General features: G+C 41.8%; 3 protein-coding genes across 5 annotated transcripts in view; 1 reads left to right on the top strand and 2 right to left on the bottom strand.

The window, feature by feature from the left end:
* Positions 1-1,106: 1,106 nt before the first annotated feature.
* LOC310871140 (charged multivesicular body protein 4b-like) lies at positions 1,107-1,802 on the bottom strand (the record flags this gene model as incomplete). Its single annotated transcript, XM_083782629.1, has 1 exon — positions 1,107-1,802. The coding sequence occupies one exon, from the start codon at positions 1,800-1,802 to the stop codon at positions 1,107-1,109; it is 696 nt and encodes a 231-aa protein (XP_083638755.1).
* Positions 1,803-3,876: 2,074 nt separating this feature from the next.
* Positions 3,877-17,283, bottom strand: acsm3 (acyl-CoA synthetase medium chain family member 3). Of its 3 annotated transcripts, none has more exons than XM_083781625.1 (14): positions 17,183-17,283; positions 13,291-13,470; positions 12,926-13,136; positions 11,852-12,059; positions 9,232-9,375; positions 8,728-8,884; positions 7,365-7,444; positions 6,639-6,762; positions 5,846-5,926; positions 5,461-5,562; positions 5,027-5,154; positions 4,795-4,894; positions 4,288-4,407; positions 3,877-4,172 (listed from the first exon to the last, which is right to left on the bottom strand). In XM_083781625.1, exons 2-14 carry the CDS (start codon positions 13,468-13,470, stop codon positions 4,086-4,088), a joined length of 1,722 nt encoding a protein of 573 aa, XP_083637751.1. In that variant the 5' UTR covers positions 17,183-17,283; the 3' UTR covers positions 3,877-4,085. The 3 variants fall into 3 exon arrangements, with proteins under 3 accessions (XP_083637751.1, XP_083637749.1, XP_083637750.1); XM_083781623.1 differs by lacking the exon at positions 17,183-17,283 and adding an exon at positions 14,274-14,400; XM_083781624.1 differs by lacking the exon at positions 17,183-17,283 and adding an exon at positions 14,101-14,186.
* Positions 17,284-17,605: 322 nt separating this feature from the next.
* ece2a (endothelin converting enzyme 2a) overlaps positions 17,606-23,601 on the top strand; it is a 140,456-nt gene continuing 134,460 nt past the window's right edge. The window contains exons 1-2 of the mRNA XM_083781631.1: positions 17,606-17,731; positions 19,588-19,759. Coding sequence (XP_083637757.1) covers positions 19,600-19,759 — 160 coding nt within the window. The 5' untranslated portion in view covers positions 17,606-17,731; positions 19,588-19,599. The remainder of the gene's footprint in view (positions 17,732-19,587; positions 19,760-23,601) is intronic.

Here is a 23,601-nt window from a genome sequence, read left to right as displayed (position 1 = left end):
CAACCTCTTTCAGTTGTAACCGGGGGCAGCTTCACCCAGCGTCAACACTGTGCTGAAGACATGCACAACAATCTGATCACCTTTGTCAATGTGGGACCCTCCTCCAAAGAAGTATATACACCTTGTGTCTGGTTGCCACTTCAGCGTGACGATATGTCTCTGGTGTCTCTCTGGTCCAATCTTTGGTCACAGTCCAGTGCAACATCTTCCACTTACAGTATATATCTCTCTGTAACACTAGTGTGAAAAGTAAACACCCTGTTTCACTTTATATACGCTGGCCAAGAAGCACTGGTCTGACATCACACACACGGGCCGCATAAACTATATCTCTATATATTATTCTTATATTAAAATTGGTGTAATGGAGGACCGGCGGGCAGAGAACGGCGTCACACTCATGTCATTATGACTCAGCCATGACCAGTCCTCCAATGCAGCTATGCTCAAATATGTAGTGTTTTGGGATGTTCCTTTCTCTGTGATACATAGCTGTGGCCAATGCTGTGTCTACACCATTGGTTACAATGTAAAAGAGTGAAGTCCGCACACAGTGCTTAATTTACTTAAAAAAAAACACTGGCATTGGTATCAGACACAACATTTCGGCCGTGGTTGGCCTTCATCAGGTGACGATGAGCTGTGTGTGGATTTCTCTCCTTTACATTGTATCTACCGGTACCTATTGTCCAGCAGGTCACCTGATGAAGGCCAACAACCATGACCGAAACCTTGTGTCTGATACCAAATTCCAGTCTTGTTAAAACAAATTAAGCACTGTGGAGCAGAGCTGTGTGCAGACTTTTCTCTTTTACATTGTATCTACCTATTGTCCAGCACCAGCGAGGGACTGGATGTGTGCAACCCACCTGTTTTAAACTTGGTTCTCAGAGTGGGGTCCTGGGAGTCTCATTGTTCCTTGAGGGAGGGTCTAAAGTGACCCTTACCTGTCTGTAACAGTGTACACATGGTTCCATTTGTATGCTGTCAGAGTTAAGAAGTAAGAATGTAAAGTTAAGAATGTAAAAGTTTGAGAACCACTGGTCTACTACACGTTCCTGAGGTGGGGTTAGTAATGTTGGGTTATTGGGACGTTGGACTATACGCTATGCACTCACGTTCCCCGACCACCGCTTTAGATCCTCCATTTGATCCTCGTCCTTCTCCTTGGCGGCAGCAGCAGGACTGCAGGGTAAGGTGGAAGACGGCACACTGGGCAGCGCCACCACGCTCTCCGCCCCGGTGTCCACCTCTGGCAGTTTCCCCTCCCGCCTCAGCTCCTGCAGCTCGGCCAGCAGCTCGTCCTCGTCATGGAGCTCCCCGTAGCCGCCGATGGGCCTCGAGATGACGTCGGAGATCTCCTGTGCCAGCTCCTGCTGCTCTGTGATGTCCTGTATGAGGTCGTCCACCCGGTCGATGTCCATGTTCTCGTGCACAGCCCGCATGGCCTTGGCGGCGAACGCCATGCTCCTGAGCACCTCGGTGTTGGCATTGGCGTTCTCCAGCGCCTCCCGCTGTGCCTCGACGTTGTTCAGCTTTCCCTCAATGTCGTTCAGCTCCTTCTCGTGCCTCTTCTTCCTCTTCAGGGCCTGCATGGCCACCTGCTTGTTGGCGGCGGTGTTGTTCTCTTTTATGGTGAGCAGTTCCTTCTTGATGGTTTTGTCCAGAGATTCCTGCTTCTTCTTTAGCATCTCCTCCGTCTCTTTGAGTTTCTGAATGGCCGCCTCCTGTTGGCTGAGTTGCCTTTGCCCTTTCCCTCCGCCGCCAAACAACCTATAGAATATCTTAAGTAACAAAGCCATCTTGAGAAGCTGGAACACAAGAAAAAACATCTATGACCTATGCATCAAATTCAGTCTCCTTACAATGTAAGCTACATTAAGAATTCATCATAGCTTTATTCCATGAGTAGCACTTTAAGAAGGCTACCTTGAATCTCACATCATTAAATATGACGTCAGTTATGATGTAATATGGGGAGTTAACAACGTAGCGGGAAGGAGAATGGATGGTCAGTGTCTGTTCACACCGCCAGACAGACAAGAAAGAAACAGATGAGTGGAATGTACTGTATATTATTGTCTCTGTCAGGTGGAAACTTCATACTGTAAGTCCAGAACTGTTACTTTCCAAAAGCGTGTCGCTTCGAGCTTGTGGATCTGCTACTTTTGATGCTTTTGTGTGACTGCCGTAGTATGATCAAGTAGGGGCACGGTTAATTTACAAAAAATTGAATAATGGAATAATGGGAGGTTTCTGCCGATGCAGATGTGACTTTATTCATTGGAATGCCCTCTCACTGATTGGGCGGGCGAGAGAACCAATGAAATTGCAATGAATATAAGTCACATCTCCGACAGCAATGATATACAGTACTACTGTAGCTACTAGACTATAGAGTGACGCCCGTTGGAAATGCATGACCCCAGTTGTGGAAAAAGTACTCCATATTTTTACTTGAGTAAAAGTATCAATACTGCAATGTAGAAACAAAAATCAAAATGTTCCCAGCTCCCACCCACATTTTACATTTGACATGTGGGTGGTGGTGGGACATCACCGGCATACAATAGGCATACAAGTTGCCATATATTATATATTATTATAAACACAAATGCTAGTATTTACTATTTATTCAAAACATTAGAGATACTATTATTATAATTTACAGCCATGAAGATATATGGTTTTCAATAGCTGTCTGAACTATCTGCGTCATGACAGACTTTGAATATTGCTAACATTTCATTAAAAATACATTACATTAAGTACTTTGACCAACAACATGTACACTATTACTCGATATTTTTTAAATGAAACCTCTCTGGATATTTTGCAGTAGTCATAGGGATTAAGGAAAAGCAATGTTCTGGCAGCCCTTTGCAGGGACGCTGCAGAACATTTGGTTGCCCTACGCATGATTTATAATACAGAGAGAATCATGCAAACATTGATATTATATGATATGATAGAATAAAAAGTATAGCCTGTCATTTAGCATCAGTTTTATTTTATAAAAAGATATGCCTGATTAAACAGTTATTTCAAACCGTTACATCATTCTCGCCCGTTCTTATGATACGTCAATAGTAATACGACATTGAAAAATACATTAATATAGTCTGGATATGTGGGTTAGTGGGAGTCTACTGTGCTGTTATGCTAGGAATACCGTTCGCTAGCTACTGGTTACTACTACTAATCTCGATAAAAGTTACACATACCAGTCAGATGGATTTACAGAAAACTCCAATGTATTGATTAACACGCCCCTTTGAGTTGCTTAGTGGATTGGATGATTGCACTCTACCACAATAATAAGGAAAAAAACATATCTTCAGAATCTGGGACCTAACGCCATCCTGGAGGATGGCAACGGTCGCCCCCCACAGAGCTAGGATCATCACAGAGTAGCCTACCTCCAGAATTTGGGAGTGGAGAGGATGGAATGGCCTGCTGTGAGTCCAGACCTCACCCGAATTTAACACTTGTGGTATCAGCTTGGGCATGCTGTACGTGCAAGAGTGACTATAAAATGCAATACCGATTGGTATTAATTATGTGGAGAAATAATGTACCAAATTTAAGTTTCCTAACTTTTGTTGCTGAGTTTACATTAAAACATATAGAAAGGTCATGGTATTTCCTTCTTTAAAACCTTGAAAGAAATGCACAATTTATTGATTGTTATAATGACACAACAAAACCCATCACTGTGTTAAGTGGTGAGATTTTGCAGTGGACTCTGATCCAGAAAAGGTTGTTAGAGGAATCTGGGAGGTAGATTGTGGAGTGGACATTAGGTCAACAATATACGTGTGGATTCCACTGGAATAGTCTCAACCAAATCACCCAGGGAAAGAAACACCAGAGGTGGAAAAAGTACTCAAATCTTTACTCATGTAAAAGTATCAATATTGCCATGTAGAAATACTCAAGTAAAAGTCTGGAATAAAATAATTACTTGACTAAACGTATTGGTATTGGTATCATAATGTACTTAAAAGTACCAAAAGTCAACTCATGCATCTTATGATGCATGTTGGAGACTTTTTTGTGAGATAATACTTCTTTCCGCTACTGATTCAAGTCTGCCCCCATTCTTTCTTGCGTAGCTCCACTCTTCTAATCTTACCACTGACTGTCTTAGGCAGCTGCTCCACAAACTCAACCTGCAAAGAACAACAGAAAATACAATAAGAAATCAACCATTCCTAATCAGTAAGGTATATCCAGTGGGGTATACAGTAAACTTACAGTACATGTGAAGTAAGTATTTAAGGATACCTTGCGTGGATATTTGTACGGCGCAGTCACTTTCTTCACATGTGCTTGTAAGTCTTTCACAAGTTGGCCTTTGTCATGTGACATATATTCTGCTGTCAGCACCACAAATGCTTTCACCACCTGGATAAGAGGGGAAACAAAGTATGTGTTTCTATTCAAACAGTGACACTTCTAGGGCAATGGTTCTCAAACATTTTTGGCTCAGGTCACCTTAAATTTACGGCACCCCTGAATCACATTGTTACTTTATAGCAACTTTTGTCATACGTTGCATGTAAACATGTAAGTCTTTCCCCCAAAGATGCAGTATGTCACGAGGAAAACTAGCTGGAGAGAATATTTGTTTCCATAAGGACAGATTGAAAATAACTTTTATAATTGGAGTTTAAACCCCAGCATTCCTATTCTGGGGGATCAATCATTCACCAAAAATAGAAGATCTACAAGCTTGCAGTGCGTCACAATGCATAACTTTGTTACTGCATACAGTAGGCCTATATACTGTACCTCTCCTCTGACAGGGTCAGGGCTGCTGACAACCGCAGACTCCGCCACAGCCTGGTGTTCTATCAAAGCGCTCTCCACTTCAAACGGACCGATCCGGTACCTAGACCAACACCAACACAGAGTTCATTAGAAAGGAAAGGTGCTGCATGTCGAATTGTCGAGTGGCCTGCCCAGGGGCTGTAGCTGCAATCACTCTAGGAGGCTGCAGGGGGCGGGGGAGATGAGCTCTTACCCAGATGAGTTGATGACATCGTCAGCACGTCCAACAAACCACATGTATCCATCTTGGTCCATGACACCTCTGTCCCCGGTCAGGTAGAAGTGTCCTCTGTAACACTCCCTCGTCTTCTCCGCTTCCCCCTGAAATATATCCGTGACAATTAATATTCTGGGTTTGTCATAAATAAATCTCATAATACACTGACATTCACCAGAAATAGCAGTTCTACAATCTCGCAATGCGTTTAATATCCCGCCGGAGGCGGAGATTACTGTTTTTGTATCTTTTGTTCAAAAAAAGCCCCATTGCAATAGACGGTCGGTCATAAAGTCTTGGTTGCCCACCTCTGACTTAGCTCATCCAACAGCAGTACACTGGCCATACTTTACAACCCAGCTGCAGTGCAGGTTAATATAATTCTAAAGCTTATTTGAACAGATACTCACTATGTATTCGGTAAACAGAGAAAATGGCTTGTGGGGTTTTACTCTGATGGCGAGGTTGCCTTCCACTCCATTGGGCACGACTGTTCCTTCATCATCCACAACCTGAACACAAACAGCACAAATACTAATTCATCAGGACTTTTTCATCTGCAATCCCATGGGCCTGAGCTGCGTAGATTCTCCCACTTTTACCTGCTTGTACAATCTCTAGTATTTTATGTTATGTACTAAGAGTAAGACCAAGGCCACAATGGAAATATGTCCCTGACTTTGTTGTGGTTTTTATCCTTGATATTTCTTTCTTTTCAAGAAGCAAGTATGTCATATGTTCTTTTTTCTTTCTTACAAATGACAACATAAGAAACCTAACAAAAATATTTGTTACCTGCACATCATATGCCGGTGATGCCTTTCCAAAAGATCCAGGCTTGATCTTCATGCCCTTGAAGGTACCAGCTATCAAAACCTGAAGGTTGGCACCAGGATGGAGAGCAAAACATATATATATAAAATAGATCATTGTGAAAAAATACCGAGATGACATCACAGGGGGGCGGAATAATAACGCATAGACACCCAATCACATGTAGTAGGAGGACATTTGACTTTAAACATAAGTTTGCACAGACCACTCAAAGACCAATGTGTCCTTCGATAACACAAATCCGAATATGGAATTCTCTGGATGACAATTTAAAGGGTTGTACAAATATTTTCCAATTTAAAATAAATTACAAAGATCAAATATTTAGGCAATATGAAGACAACGAATAGGTTAACTAGAGCTAGAGCTATGATTTCTTACACGTGTCATTGCTCAACTTGTTTTTGTTGTTGTTTTTTTTAGATGTGTATGCACCAATCATTAAAGTAAACTAACTTTTAAGTGAAAAGGGGGCAGGTATTTATAATAATTTATTCTTCTTCCTGCTCCTTTTCGTCATGGGTGTCAGATATACTGTATGAAAGACAAATGAATTATGAAAGACAAATGAATTGTTATCTATTATGTACTGTATTGTGATAAACTATGTGCGAAATTAAATAAAATGAAATGAAGTGGCTAGCACCGCTTAAAAAGATTAAATATCGAGAAAATATAAATATAAAGTACTGTATCTGTTGTATATACATCATGATACACAACTGGACATTGGAATGAAAACACTTAAACTCACAGTTTCTGTTTGTCCATAACCTTCATAGATATCCAGTCCAGTGGCCTCCCTCCATTTCCTCATAACATCTGGGTTGATGGCCTCACCAGCACCCAGGCAATGCTGCAGGGCCTTGAAGTTGTACCTGGCACAAGAAAGAAAGAAAGAAAGAAAGAAAGAACCGACATTTCAGGTATTCCAGATTACAAAGTGAACTGACAACAGGATAAACTTGTACCTATAATATGATACAAAATGTGTCAAGTGTCAAAATATAATAACAGTTGAAAATGGGGAATGCATATACAGTACAGTTGGAGGGGGTGTAAACAGAGCTATGTCACATTGCATTGTTAATACTATAGGTTATAAAGCTTTTTTGAAACAAATAGCAGGAATGTTTTGAAGTTACTTAAAAGTGCATGTGTTTAAAGGTATAGGAGCTGTTTACATGTACAGTATGTCTAGCAGTCTACTTTGTACAGATAGTAGTCCTTAGGGTGGTTGTATTCCATTGGCTAACCTTTTATCGCAGCAGTTCACACATCTTACTACTGTGTTCACACATTCTTGTATTACTCCCAATAGGTATGGGATTTTTTTTGTCGTTGGTTATAGATTCAAACTCACTTAGGGTGTGTGTAATCTGTGGGAAGTATGTGTCTCTGATGTCTTGGTACAGTGGGCACATTTTATGTGCAGTGGGTGCATAGTCTGTCTTCCCTTGTCGCTATAAATGGACCTTACTTGGACAAGTCTTGCAGGACCAGCATGCGGTAAGCAGTTGTCGAGGTGCAGAATGTCGATATGGGATAGTCAGAAAGAGTCTGAAAAGAAGGCAGGGGACATCTGTAAAACTCAGTGGTGGAAATTAACTAGTACATTCACTCAAGCACTGTACTTAAGTGCAATTTTGAGGTATTTCTACTTTACTTGAGTATTTCCAATCTCCAAAACAAACGTTGAACAGAGTGAAGGCTGGGACAGTCGAAAACGTTCTGAGATTTGTGAGGCATAAATGGAAGATTAAAAATAAAGTGAACAGATTTGTTCAGACTGCAATGCTCCTTTTTCCCCGTAATGGATAATAATATCCATCAGCCTCTGTCTGTACTGCGGCCTTCTGGTTGACGTGGATTAAAGCAAAAATTAAATCTCATGAGTGAAATATGTTGTTAAATCCTAATCTGTTTTGTTGAACAGCATGAAAGGAGCCCCCACACACACTAGCGCTGTGCTTCATTAACATTTTGGTAGCCAATGTTTTGGTAGCCAGACAGCCAACCAGTTGAAGAAATTGCAGATTGAGGCTTTAACCTTTGCTTTAATGAAATGTATGATCATTAATAGGGTTATTTTCTTGTCATGTATTTGAATACCTAATTACTCGGCCCTTTACCAACTCGCCCCGGGTATACAGCCGGCGGAACTAAGCAGCCTGGTATTCCTAAAGTAACCTAAGTAAATTACGCTTAAATGGTTAAACCTAACCTTATTCCTAACTTTAACCTCAGTAAAACTATGCCTAAACCTAACCCTATACCTAAACTTAACCCCAGTAAAACTATGCCTAACCCTAAACTTATTTCTAACCTTATTCTCAGTAAAACAAAATAAAGAATACAAGAACTGTGGCACCAAACGGTCAGTGTGAGGTCGGCGAAATTGAGGGTGAGATGGTTTAGGGTCGACCATACCTGATACCATGTATTCTATTACTAGTTTGACCACTTAAAAATACGCTTTAATCTTAAAATAACGAGAAATAGCTAGCTATCTACAGCTTGTCGATTTTTGGTGCATGGCATGTTTCCATAGAAGACATGCTGACGTCTATGGCTGTGGTTCTCAACCAGAGGGGTTTCAGGTGGCCCCCAGCTAAATGATGGAGAGTTTGTAAACAAATGAAGTCTTATACATCTTTAACTCTTGAAAGTGTAAAATGATTTACGCTCTCAAGAGTTAAATTATTGTTTTAAACACCTGCATTACGTAATTTACAAGAATAAATAATGGGCCTTGATATGAAAAAGGTTGATGGAATCCCAATGACTGAAATCAGCTGTGGCGACTGAGAACTTTAATCTGTGACGGACGGTTGAACACACACCTTTAGCACAATGGCGGAGTCAAAGCGAGGCATGTGGTGTGTGAAGACACATGCTCCCTGGGTCCAAGGGGCATAAACACTGCTCCAGGCCGACTTGGCCCAGCCTGTGTCTGACGTGTTCCACATGACGTCCTTCTCCGTCAGGTCCAACCAGTACCTCCACAGAGAGAGGACCAACAGACCGTGTAATGGCATAAGAAGAGAAAGACGAGGGACAGAGTATGTGTGATGAGAGAGAGAGAGAGAGAGAGAGAGAGAGAGAGAGAGAGAAAGAAAGAGAAAGAGAGAATGCAGCCATTACCTGCCAATTCCATTGACAGTTAGACCTGTCCCATCGCTACAGTGGCTGTGATTACCTAGTGCGTTTGACAGTCAGACCTATCCCATAGCTACAGTGGCTGTAATTACCTGCCATTGACAGTCAGACCTATCCCATAGCTACAGTGCTGTGATTACCTGCCATTGACAGTCAGACCTATCCCATAGCTACAGTGCTGTGATTACCTGCCATTGACAGTCAGACCTATCCCATAGCTACAGTGGCTGTGCTGGGTCATCTTGGGGGAGCCTGTGGTCCCACTGGTGAAGAAGATGGTCATGGGATCATCACTCAAAGTCTCCACACATTCATGGTCACTGGATACATTCCTAATAGACAGAAGAATTAAGGGATACATTAAAGCCTGATTGAGCATCACAACACATTATGAGCTTGTAGATTAGCTTAGACTGGGTCCAATATGTGCATAATGCTTTATATCGTTGCTGTCGGGCGGAAACCTCTCATCCCCATCTATTTGTTCCGTAAATGAACGCTCTACTTGATCATCCTGTAATACTAAGGTCAGATTCTCACCTAATACTTCGGTAGACTCAGATCCGTATGGGCGGGGAAATTGGGATTCTTGCATATTTAATTGGCTGCGGTTTGCCTTCACACTGTCATTCGCAGCAATTGGAAACGCAGCAGGGGGGACCTTTATCAATGTGTTCCATTCATAAACTATAGCCTACACAGTGAAATCTATGGTGATAAAATTACACTCATAACGTGCATGTGTCGTGCTGTGTCCCCCCCCCCCCCCCCTCTCTCTCTCTCTACGCACGCAGCCGCCACACACTGTTCTTTTGGGCATGCAGCACAGCGCTGCTTGAGCGCACTGATATAACTCCCCAGTCCCACACAGTGACAGCACTCCATGTTTACGGCACTCACAGACAGACAGACAGACAGAATATTATGTAGGCTATAATACACTGCAGTGTTTTTATGTGTTTTCTTAAGCAATTGATTAATGTACACGTCCTCATTTCGATCAGGGCTTCAGTCTCCTTATTCGACCACGTCTATCCACAGTAACGGGACATCTTTGCGCTGCATAAAATATGCCTTCTCCGTCTCCAACTGTGTTCAGCTCCTCACCCGCCACATTATGTTTGCTTCATTTCCTTTATTTACTGCGGATTGCATTCACACCTGCACCGAATCGTAGTCAAGTGCGATTCGAAGCGAAGCGAAACCCACGTTTTTGGGCGGAGTACAATGCGGTTATTTGCTGCGCATTAGGATTCCAATGAGCCTTCACACCTGCCAAACGAAGCGCACTTTCTGACAATGCGCAGCAGGATTCGTTTTAATCGCAGCAAAGCTCTCTGGTATGAATGTGACCTAAGTCACACAAAAGCATCAACAGTAGCAAATCCACAAGCTTGAAGGTTTTGAGCTTATATCTGCTATACTTGTGCTACTTTTTCAATTTGAATCCTGATTGTGAAATGTGAAATGCAGTGCAAAATAAAGATTATTCCCTTGAAAGTGTTTAAAACACACTGTAGACAGACAGCAGGGCTTCTACCTATTTGTGCGTCGCTGACACATTTGTATGGGTCCCTTTCTTTTTTTGTTTCCTTCATTTTGTTTTTAATAATTATTATTTCAAATGAAACCCATTTAGACCTGATGTAACATACGTTGTGTTACCTTTCATGCCGGATGCGCCCTCTGTGTCACATACAGTTCACCTCTGTCACTGTGTCTCATACGATATCGAAACATACTATTTTTTTATTATTTTTAATAAGAATTTGAAGGTTTTCAGAAAACTTTAGGTTAGGTTTTATAAGGCGTTTTTAGAATCGAAAATTCCATACATTAGAAAACAAATGTTTAAGAAAGTAGTGAAAATTAGCTATTTTCACTAGATTGGTCCCCGAAACCGGTACTTACTACCGGATGAAAACAACACGGATTACGTCACTTAATTTCGGTGCCACTTACATGCCTGAGGCCAGGGCGCTGGATTTTCTTTGACCTTTCACTATTATACAGTTTGATGACTTCAGACAGGCCTGTACATGTGTCTTCTTGAGCACGGGGACCTTGTGGTCACTTAGTATTTCAATCCATTACGGCGTAATGTGTTTCCAATGGTTTTCATCCCTACTGTCAAGCATGGAGGTGGGAATATTATGCTTTGGGGGTGTTTCTCTGCTAAGGGTACAGGACAACTTCACCGCGTTGTGGGGCCATGTACGGTAAGATTTTGGACAAGAACCTCCTTCCCTCAACCAGAGCACTGAAGATGGGTCGTGGATGGATCTTCCAGCATGAACGACCCAAAACATACGGCCAAGGCAACAAAGGAGTGGCTCAAGAAGAAGCACATTAAGGTCATGGAGTGTCCTAGCCAGTCTCCAGACCTAATCCCATAGAAAATCTGTGGAGGGAGCTGAAGCTTCGAGTTGCCAAGCGACAGCCTCGAAACCTTCAGGATTTGGAGAGGATCTGTAAAAAGGAGTGGACCAAAATTCCTCCTGAGGTGTGTGCAAACCTGGTGACCAACTACAAGAAACGTCTGATTTCTGTGCTTGCCAACAAGGGTTTCTCCACCAAGTATTAAGTCATGATGTGCTTGGGGACCAAATACTTATTTCACCTGATCAATTAATTTATAACCTTTATATAATGTTTTTTTCTGGACTTTTTTGTTGATATTCTGTCTCTATCTGTTAACATAAAAGTACCATAAAAATTATAGACCGCTCATTTCTTTGTATTAGGGCAAATTTACAAAATCAGCAGGGGATCAAATAATTATTTCCTCCACTGTAGCCAGCTGCATACCCAAGCAAATCGCCCAAGTTCCTCCATCCTTCTCTTTTCCTGTCAGACACTAATATTTTGACACGCAGGGAAGGACAGTCAGGGGCCACAGCATCCAGCAGAGGAGCCAGGGACTCATCTGTGATGGCACCTTTGGCCCCTGAGATCTGCAGTCTGTGGAGGATGTCTCTGGATGTCAGCTGAGAGGTGCCTGGTAACAGCACGGTACCTGTGGTGGACGTGATGAGTACATCAGAATAACATGCAGCGAGCATCGATTAACCCATTACCGGGAAAGCATCTATCATTTTAGATTTGAGCCACTTTAAGCCTTATTCTATACACTTTGGCTATTCAAAAATCACACCCGTGTGAAGTGAGGGGCGCTAATATATTAAAGTCTAACTCATGTTGCTATTATTAATTTGCTATGATTAGCGCCCCTCATAGCACCTGTACAAGCTCATAGTGCATCACTTCGTGCCGCGGTACAGTATGAGCAACAGTATGAGCGTGCCGAAAGTATAGCGAAGTCCACTTCAGCCGACTCTGTGCCATTACAACCCGATAGGGACAAGAATTGTCCCGGGGTCTGACCGTTACGAGGTCACTGAATTAGTGGGTCCGACCGCTCCCAGCTCACTGGATGTTACTGGAGCGAGTGGACTTTGGTTGACAGACATATATGCGTCCGACCGTTCTGATGGGGCAAGCGTGTTTTGGGGTGACCATTCTTGTATTAGGAATGGCTCACTTAAGGCCTATTCATAGTCTGGATTTTCGGTGGTGAGGTGACCACCACTCCGGTGGTGAGGTGACCACTGCTCCGGTGGTGAGCTGACCACCGGAGCTGAAATAACGTTGAGCGGTGGTGAGTAAAAACAGAGAGAAGGGCTGGAGCAGTGGCGGTGGTTTGCTCTTCACCGCGGCTCGTGACGTCATGTTGTAGTTCGGTGGTCACCCCACCACCGAAAATCTAGACTATGTATGAGCCTTTACTTCATCATATGTTCTGACTTAGTGGTTAAGTGTTATGTGAAGAGCAGCATTACTACAATCATTCACCGGTCACTACAGCAGTACTACAATCATTACCTGTCCTGAGACAGGCCACATTGACCAGCCACCACTCTGGAACCCTCGGCAGAATGAGAAGCAGCCGGTCCTGCTTGCTGAGCTGGCAGGGTCCACACAGAACGTTGGCCAGTCTTCTGGAGTGAAAGCCCAGCTCCTCAAAACTCCATCGGACCTCCTCCTTATTGTCATTCACCCACCACAGGGCGGAGACAGACCCTCGCTCTCCACGCTGAAAGTCAGAAAATAATTTATACAGTATATAGCCATATTATTTTTGGATTTATAACTTTTTAGGGGAAATTATGTATGTCGTTTTTTGGTACAGATACCTGTATATAGCAATAGCATAGGTGAAGTCATTAAGTAATGGGTTAAATCATTACCTTTTCCTTTTCTGTCCACTTATCCAAGACGTCTTTGGCGAAGTTGAAATACAATGGGATTTGAGGCTCGAAGGGCTTTATGCTTTCATAATCTGTAAAGTTTTGTGGATGAGATGTCTTGTGCATCTGACTGGAGATATGTCGGAAGACACAGAACTGTTGCTTCCCAATGGCCCTCATCTAGACACACGTGTGAAGATGATAAGGAAATAAACCACAACAATATCAAAACATTCAATCTGGCACAATTAATACAATTGATTGATTGAATGCTTTATTAAAGGTTTAAGAACAGAAATAGATTTATAGAATGAATGAAGAATGCTAAAAGGATATTAAACCCCCCAAAAATTTGAGGTTATGTAGCCTATGTATTCATCGATTTGAGACATTTAAAGACAAACAATAATACCGGTATGCAAAAACTTTGAGTTGTAGCATTAAATCTGGCACAATATTATTGATTGATTGAATGCCTTATTAAAATTTTGCAAAAAAAGCACAGCAATACAGATTTATAGTTTATACAAAAGAATGCTAAAAGGATATACTGTATAGGCTACCCCCAAAAAGCTATGGCTTATTTACATTGAGGTTCTGTATTCATCGATACATTTAAAGACAAACAATAATAATTCTAAAACTTCGAGTAGTAATCAAAAATAAATAAATATGTAGTGTACAGTATAACTCAATCTGACAAAAAACATGCAAAAATCCCATTGGCAAAACAAGAATATGCAATAGCGTATTTGTTTTAGCCTAAATAAAACAACCCATGCACAGAGCTTTGACAAGTATTTTTTTTACCGTGTCCAAAATGTGTTCTTCGATCACTTCAGATTAATGTTGCAAGTTAACTAACTAACAAGTGGTAAAAACATAAGAATGTCGCTTCCAAAATATTGCGAAAATGGTGCAGCTCCCCCCCCCCCCCCCCCCAAAAAAAGAACAGATCTATAAGATACAAAGCGTAGGCCTACCGATGCGACGTGTTGTTAGATTGTAGATCCGTTTTTTAGGGGGCAAAGCGAGACCCTTGCGCAACCTTTCCATGCTCACAGCTGCGTAATAATGCCTGCGACAGTAATGGAAGTGTTTGTAAATGATTTACTGGCACGAGGATTAGTAGGCGTAGGCCTACAGTTTATAAAGATTACACTTTGTAAAGAGACATAGCAGGCCTAATAGTGAAACGTAGCTGCCAATGCCATTGTGTTGGATTTGTGAGTATGGGAATACTGTACAATACATATCGCCGTGGGTCTGCCTGTAAAACAATTTTCTGCAAGAGAAACATTAGCAAAAACAGCTGGCAATGGCATCCACAAATGTTGCATGACCACCATCTAATGGAAGCACTTGGTATTTCTTCCTACTGGAGTTGTGGGTGGTGAAAACAATGGTAGGCTATGTGATATATTACAGATTGATTTATTGAAATATTTATTAACAGTTTGCAGAATTGCAGTACATTTCAAGCACAACTCAATACAAAGACTGTTAACTGTGAGTGGACTTGTTCAAATCATCAAAACATTTAGAGACGTAAAATAGACACTTCTATATAGCAAAAGAAACGTGAGGGGGACAAGGGGTGGGTGGGTGCCCGTCCGTATAGGTGCCCTTTGAGAGCGGTTTTGAAGGAGTCAAGGGATTCGAATGTCTTAATGACTGTTGGTAGGGCGTTCCACATGTTGGTGGCACAGGAGCGAAAATAATTTAGTCCCTTGTTTGTGCCGAATCTGGGTTGCACATGGTTTGTTGCACTTCCCTCTGGTGTTGTGGGTGTGGACTTCATTAGGATCTTCTTCAGGAATGAAGAAGATCCTAAGGGATCGAAACGTTGCATGAGTCAAATAAACCAGTGGAGCTGAGTTTTCATACCAATACCAGTGTTGCGGACTCTATTTTCTCCTCTTGTACTGCCTTTTGTCCAGCACCGGCTAGAGTGGAGGTGCATAACCCATGCTCTATTTCCTTTGAAAGTCTGTGGATAGCCTATATTTGAAGAAAAGTTGAGATCCAAGCAATTTTCTTCCTCAAGCCAGTCAATTTATGTGGGAAGAAGAAGTTAAATTGCTTACACAAATTCATGACACCGTCTTTGAGTTAACCAGACCAATAAGTGCCTGCCCTCTGTACCATCTTGCCATCTCTTATAGGCCTATGGGTTGTCTCTGAGAATGGGTGTATGGGCATGCATGGACGTTTCCACCTCAGTAAAGACACTGCATGATGAGCATTCCTTTATCTGGGAAACAGGCCTCTAGGGCTCAGGCCAATTGTCACTTATGGTATTTGGAAAAATTCTGAGATGGACATTTGGTGGGTGAGTCTGAGAGATCTATATCTCTCGTCCAGGCGTTTGCTGCTGCTGGTCTGTCTCTGTCTTGACCAGCATATCTAGAACGGCTGCACCTCTGCTAGGTCTAAATTGTCGTCTAATTCTCCAATACCGATGGCCTTGATTTGTGTATAATATCTATAGGGGAGGATGGGGGAAGATGAACCGTCGGGTAAGTTGAAACACCCCCTGTATCTTTAAAACTACACACATGAGTTGTCATGTGACCTCAAAATCAGGACACACCCACCATTTCAACCTGACTGTGAAGATGAGAGACACATGGACAAAGTGGAAAGTACATTTATACACAAAAAAGTGTTTTTTGCTGATCAAAGTAAAAAAATAAACTTTTCTGGAATAATCATTTTTATATTAAAGCAAAAGCACCCAGGTCTAAACTTATATATCATGCATGTTGGTGATATACCAATGTATAAAACCCATGTGAATCATTTAGCTAAACATTAGCCTGGAGCATTAAGCTAGCCATGTTTTGTCAAAAAGTGGCCATGGGGCAAGTTGAACCAATTCCTTGGGGTAAATTGAGCCAATTTTCTTAATGTGAATCACCATTCATATTTTTGTATTAAGTATTAGCTACTCAAATTATACTGAATGACCTTTAATTTGGATGTTTGCAAATGTTTGCAAATTTGCTATATTGTATTAACACTATTGCAAATATTATAAGGTTCTGAATAACAAACTTTATTTAATTGTCTTTATATTGTTTAAATAATAAATAAACAGATAAATAAGACTATTTGCAAAAGGGAAAACTGTTATTAAATTATGTTCAATACGTGAATACATTATCTGTTCAAGTTTAAGCTCTTTACATTAAAATATCATGTGGTTCAATTTTGGATCAACTTACCCCTTACCTGGGGCAAATTGAGCCACTTTTTTTTCTTTTTTGAAAAGGTCATATTTTCATGGCCCTTTGTCATAGCTGCTTACTCATCATTTCAATTGATAGAGGACATCCTGAAATATGTGTAGATCATTAGATTTGACTGCCATCTCATTTTGCCTTGCTTCCAGGACAACTTAAGTAAAAAGTGGTTCATCTTCCCCCATCCTCCCCTAACCTATAGAGCTTTGCAGTCTTGCCCCCTACCAGGGCCCAGGAAATTATTCCCCGTTCATTTTCCCCATATAAATTAAATAAATATTTATTTAAAGACCTTTTAAGCCACGTACAAAGCCAACTCTTGTCGTGACAAATCATGACAACAAACAGAATTTTTCGGGCTGAACAAATAATTAGAAAGAATAAGAAAACGGCAGGTTACACTTTTTTGGTTGTTTTTCTTCTTTGTAATTATATGTATGGTCCAAAATATTGTGTTTGTTGTCATGATAATATGGTTTATATCCTGACCTAAGTCCATTTGCAATCCTTATTTTATTAACTTTTTCACCTGGGTTACAATTTGTCACAACTCTATTAGTGCAGCCGCGCCCGGCAGCCGGCGAAAACTTCAAGATTCAAGACCATAAAATGTTATGGTCTTGAATCTTGATCATATATAGACTCACTGTGGTCTTGATGTATTGCACAGCATGCTCGCTCTGTAGTTATTGTTCCTTGGCAGCCACCGTACTTGTTGTTATTGCGCTGCACTGCACCTAAAGTGAACATTGGTTTATAAAGTATATCCCTCCGTTTGTTCCGTTCATTCTACAGTCTTGAACCGATTATTTGAGAAATTGTCGCATTTATTTCAAGGATAGTGAGTTGTTCATACAGACATACACTTTCCCATGTGTGGCACTGGCACAGTGGCGTACCTGTCAGTGTAATTACTAATTTCCTTGCCTGCGCTAGCTGGCAAGAGAGCGTTTAAATGTGAAAAGTTGCATGAGGAGGAGGGGTCTCGCGTTGCTTCTCAAAAAAGAACATGTCTAATAAAGCTCGCGTCACCAGACTTTCCAACAAGCTGTGTCAGTTTGAAGATATTTTTTCCTCCGGCGCACCATTGTGCTACGTACAATGCTTGCGACAGTAACACGTGGATCTGTCATCTCTGTGTTTATGCTTGCTGTTGTACGACTTGTTTGTGTTTGTAAACGAGGACCCTTCATTTCGTAAGTATATCGATTATAAAGGTTACGCTTGGTAGGAAAACAGACAAATATACCTTTATGTACATAGTGTGAAAACGTGTACTATGACTAATAACTGCTGCTGTTTGACTTGCCTGTACGTCTTCTGACTGTATGTTTATTTATAGTGTGTGCAATTCTTCCTACATTAAAGCTGCTAGGCTAACCTTAACGTTACGTGCTCTACTGTTCTACTTCTCCATGGAATTCAAACCTGCTCTCCCTGACATGACATGAGACAGACAGACCAAATATCTGAGGCTTATCCATTTAAGAGGCAATATCTGCTTAGCTTGGAGAGGTATTGCATTATGACGATATAGAATATAGTCCTGGAACACTTACACTTATTACAAAAACAAACAATATCACTTACACCCCAGTCTAAAGCTTCATATTGGAAGGGGGTGGCTAGTCTGGGGGGCGGGGGCCGGGGCCACCATTTTTAGACAGCTGGTGGATGGAAATGAAGCTCCACCCACGCGGCAGGGGGGGCAGCAGACTGATCTCATGCTTCCTTCTATGCATGAGGAGGACTCCAAGCTGCTTCTTTTCACCTGACAAGGGAGAGTTATCCTGGCCGGACGTAGCGCGTGGAAGGAACACGCTATTCCAACCAGTTCCTTTCCCCTCCATTGACCTGCAGACCGCGGCCATGTTGCCATCAGAGTTTAGAAGCACTCGTTTTCAGTAAAGCAATGTCCTGCTGCCTCTTGCATTATCTAATTCAAAACAGGTGGTACACAGGGCAGTTGAGTGACATCTAACGAGCACTTCCAAACTCCAGCACTTGGAAAAATAATCACCTGCAAGGACACAAAGTAGCTCATAACATCTACTCTACAATGGATTTTTATGAAACAAACACTAATTCAAGCTTTCTGTACAGCTGCAATGTTGGTGAGTTTGACGTGTAATACAATCAGATAGGACTTTTCTGTTTGGATGAATGGGCTACCAATGGGAAGTTGCACCTAGGTAGCACCTTGCCATTAACTTATATGGTAAGATGGCCGCGGTCTGCATGGAGAATTGGGCGCCCCGGCTGGCAAGGGGGAGGTATTACTTCATATGGCCGGGGACACGGGCAAACTCCACACAGAAGGGCCCTTCGCCATTCCCAGTACCTTCTAGTTGTGAAGTGACAGCACTACCGACTGTTCCACTGTGCATAATAACATAATCAAAGAATGCTAATGATCGTCATACACATGGTGACATTTACCAGAGTTAGATGAACACTCATCAGCATTGCATTAGTCAGTGCATTGGATTCCCAAACTGGTGTGTGCACCCTTTGGGGTTTGCAAGCTGCCCCTAGTGCACTGTTTCGCAGACACATTTTTATGGGTCCCTTTATCATTTGTTAACTACATTTAGGTTGTAATTATTATTATGTCAAAACATTACAAAAAAGCTTGGCTAAAAGCCAAGCTACAAGCTTGTAGATCAGCTATTTCAGCTTTTTCTTTTTTTTAAGATATTCTTTTGCGGCTTACGCCTTTATTGATTTTTTAAGGGATAGAAAGTAGGCTGACAGGAAACGGGAGAGAGATGGGGGGATGACATGCGGTAAAGGCCGTGTCGGGTCCGGGAGTCGAACCCGCGGCACACCGCGACTGGATCACCAGTCCGGTGCCCAGACCGTTACGCTACGGCCTGGGCCTATTTCAGCTTTTTCTATGTATGTTTTTTGTTTTTCTATTTTCTATGTACAAACACTTTTCAACATGGAAACGATTAGTATGACAATTATGACAAAAATAATTGCGATTAGACTATTATGTAATAATTGTGATGGGCCCACTAGTGTTGATGTGTTTTCTGTGTGTTTCCAGGGCGTGGAGAGGATGGAGCACCTGCCAGAGGACAACTCCCGGTACAAGGATGTAGACTACTGGGATGAGAGGTACCAGAAGGAGAAGTGCTTTGATTGGCTGGGCGACTACGCCAAATTCCAGCATCTACTGGAGCGACACGTCAAGAAAGATGACGCCATTCTGGTGCTAGGTTGGTGGGACATTTATTTAATTATCATTGGTTGATTGGTTGATTGGTTTGGTTAGATTGAGTCACTCTTATGTTTTTTGCTGTTGATTGGATGAAATTAGTATCCCGGCCTGAAAATTCATTTTCTATTTACTAAAGAGCTGGGGAGACTGCCGGACGGGCAGATGGTTATATAGTGGTGGACCGGGACAGAGTTTCACATCATTATCTGCCTTAAGCCTAGCCCTGGCCTGTACCTTTTCGTTTGGAACACTCAAAGAGATTATGCACTGTAATTGCAAAAGGTAAAAACAAGACTGACTTGCTTTGGCTGTTAGCTCTATGAATTCATAGTTCTTTGTATTTCACAAGAACTCAATTAGACATATATTTTATAGTTTATACTAGTTACGTCTTGTTGCGAGCTTTTACTTGTGGTGTCTTAACTATGGTTTCTCCAAAACTTAAACTATATTTAATTAAGGTCAGATTCTCACCTAATACTTCGGTAGACTCAGATCCGTATGGGCGGGGAAATTGGGATTCTTGCATATTTAATTGGCTGCGGTTTGCCTTCACACTGTCATTCGCAGCAATTGGAAACGCAGCAGGGGGGACCTTTATCAATGTGTTCCATTCATAAACTATAGCCTGCCCTACACAGTGAAATCTATGGTGATAAAATTACACTCGTGCATGTGTCGTGCCGTCTGGGACCCCCCCCCCCCCCCCTCTCTCTCTCTACGCACGCAGCCGCCACACACTGTTCTTTTGGGCATGCAGCACAGCGCTGCATGAGCGCACTGATATAACTCCCCAGTCCCACACAGTGACAGCACTCCATGTTTACGGCACGCACAGACAGACAGACAGACAGACAGACAGACAGACAGAATATTATGTAGGCTATAATACACTGTGTTTTCTTAAGCAATTGATTAATGTACACGTCCTCATTTCGATCAGGGCTTCAGTCTCCTTATTCGACCACGTCTATCCACAGTAACGGGACATCTTTGCGCTGCTTAAAATATGCCTTCTCCGTCTCCAACTGTGTTCAGCTCCTCACCCGTCACATTATGTTTGCTTCATTTCCTTTATTTACTGCGGATTGCATTCACACCTGCACCGAATCGTAGTCAAGTGCGATTCGAAGCGAAGCGAAACCCACGTTTTTGGGCGGAGTAAAATGCGGTTATTTGCTGCGCATTAGGATTCAAATGAGCCTTCACACCTGCCAAACGAAGTACACTTTCTGACAATGCACAGCAGGATTCGTTTTAATCGCAGCAAAGCTCTCTGGTATGAATGTGACCTAAGACTATATGATTACTATTGAATTGGAATTAGAGCTATTTAACACTATTTTAATAAGGAAATGTCTTTTACACCCATCATAGATATTATTGTCAAAACCACTGCAGTTGTTTGTTATTGTGGGTTTGTGTCACTGTATTTGCTTAATTCAGCAAATTGATGCAGTCAATTTGCTGAACAGTCATAATTGCAAATCCATGCAAAATGGCTCCATTGACTCTATAAAATACATTTCTAGAAGATTCTGTTTTGGCTATCAGCATTGGTCTTCCTCACTCACTGGCACAGTGAGACATGAGTGTACAAGTACTTATTTATTGTCTTGAAATGTTCACAACCTTCCACAAGATGTCACTCCAACATTAAAATAGACCCCAGTGTCCAGCTCAGTACTTCTTCTTACCTGCAAGCAAGTAATTATCGTTTTGGGCCATTAATTATGTGTGCAGTCAGAAGTTCAGAACCTCATATATACTGCATATTTTATGAATAGCTTATGCATAAGATCAAAGGATTCCATCAACACAATGCAGTTATAAGTAGGAACGACCTTTACATTTGCATAATGTGTTTTGGCATTTGTGACCTAACCTTCATCATTGTTTGCTCTTTTAACACTTAAAAAATAGTGAAAATAGCCAACAAGATGCAAGCTCAAAACACATCATATGTGCCCCTTTTGATCAGGGGTGCATTGTTTATATTTATATAGCATTGGTTCTCAAATTGGGGTCTGGGGACCCCCAGGGTAAATGTGGTTCCAGAGGGTGTCCCCAGCAAAATGTGTTAATACTGCTATTTTAGTCTAATTTTTATTTGTTGACGAAATTGTCAATATATTTAGTCTTAGTTTTAGTCATCATAGCTTAGTTTTTATTTCGTTGTCGTCAGTGAAAAAAGGTGGTCGATTATTTTTCGTCATAGTTTAAGTCGACTAAATCAAATCCACACTGTGAGCCTCACCACCACACTAGTTGGCTGAAAACATGAGCTTTTGTTAGACTGCTGTACCGCTACACGCCACTTGAGGGCTCTAGTCGTCCATGTTGCAAAAAACATTGTTTATGTACAGTGTGTGTGTGTGACTGTGTGTTGCCTTGTATTACTGACTGTAGTTTGCATGTGGGTTCGTTACATTTGTGTCAAGGAGTGACAGGGGCTTTCTAGTGTACGAGGGTGAAGGCAGGGGGGTTGGAGAGGTTGTCAGAAGTGAGGTGTCTTCAACACACAATCCTCCCAAGCATGTCAGTGTCTCACTCTGCGGTGGGTCGCCTGCTGCCTGCACAGCTACAACAGCCATGTGATCATGACATCTTCACAGTTGTACACATCTTCTTTCCACAGTCTTCTTCTTGACTGCTGTATATACCTCCCGTAGCTGTGCCGCCGCCCGGCACGGCCCACCCGCACTCGATCCGCGCTCGAACCGTGCTCGATTTGCATTTAAAATCTTTTTCCAAAACGGTGACACTGTGAACCACATGACATGAGACCTGTTTCATACTAGTCGCTAGTTGTCGGTCGTGCGAGGGGTGCTGCGTGGGCGGAAATAGCGGATCTACAAGCTCACACCATGCCACGGCTTGTTTTGCCATGTATTGTGGTCCATTGACGATGGACTCGTTGCACTAAATTCATCAATTATGCATACAATACAATACAATACAAAGCAAATACAAAACAAAGCTTAAATAGAACGAGACTCAGTAGAATCTAGGAATGGGATGACATGAACATTTCATGTCATGATTATTGTGACCAAAACTATTATCGCGATAATCTAAATAGGCCACTTTTGTTAACCACTTGAAGAGTTTTGAAAAAGAGTGAAAAAAGGGGGGCAGAGGATTATTCTACTATCAAGGTGTTCAATGAGTTATAAACCATGTTTACTTGTAGTGTATTATTTGAGGAAAATAATTAATTTAGGTAAATTTATACCCGTTACTCTTTAAAGGAAATGGAGACAAAGAAAATAAGATGTGTTCCAAAGCAGGCAGTGTGCTGTCTCTGTCTGTAGATGATTTAGTCACAAACTCTTGTTAGTACTTTTCGTCAGACAGATTTAAGCGATGCTTCCGCTTAACAATTATTTTTCCAGAACGCTGTAAATAGCAGATCTACAGCCTGTATTATAGATCGCCATTATTAAATTCCGAAACAAAAGTCTAAAACAATTTGGAACTACGGAGATAGAAAGTTCCCGCCCGACCATACTGTATCAGAGCAACCTCTCTCTCTCTCTCTCCCTCCTGTCTGCATCCCACTGCAGTGTTCACAAGCCAAGGTAAAGCATCCTCTGCTCTGCATGCTAATACATTGAATTAATCAGTCTATATACTTTCACCCAGCATTTCTTTCTGTACACACACACACACACACACACACACACACACACACACAACGCAATGCGTTTAGCTCTGAAACAAAAAGAGAACAAAAGAACGACCGCGGTAACGGAGAAAAGCCGCCTGACATGACTATACTATAACGATATACTATACGTTATAGCTGTGTGTGTGTGTGTGTAACTGTGTATGTGTGTG

Source organism: Protomyctophum parallelum (genome assembly GCF_964188405.1).
Source record: "Protomyctophum parallelum genome assembly, chromosome: 14".
NCBI lineage: Eukaryota > Metazoa > Chordata > Actinopteri > Myctophiformes > Myctophidae > Protomyctophum > Protomyctophum parallelum.
The sequence above is the reverse complement of the archived record's forward strand: the minus strand, read 5'-3'. Positions and strand labels throughout refer to the sequence as shown.

Excerpts from the sequence above, each read along its gene's own strand:
- acsm3 (XM_083781625.1), bottom strand. The coding sequence starts at position 13,470 with ATGAGGGCCATTGGGAAGCAACAGTTCTGTGTCTTCCGACATATCTCC. Across the intron at positions 12,060-12,925 it reads TGTGGCCTGTCTCAGGACAG|GTACCGTGCTGTTACCAGGC; the intron begins GTAATGATTGTA and ends CGTCCACCACAG. Across the intron at positions 4,408-4,794 it reads CTGACCCTGTCAGAGGAGAG|GTGGTGAAAGCATTTGTGGT; the intron begins GTACAGTATATA and ends CCTCTTATCCAG.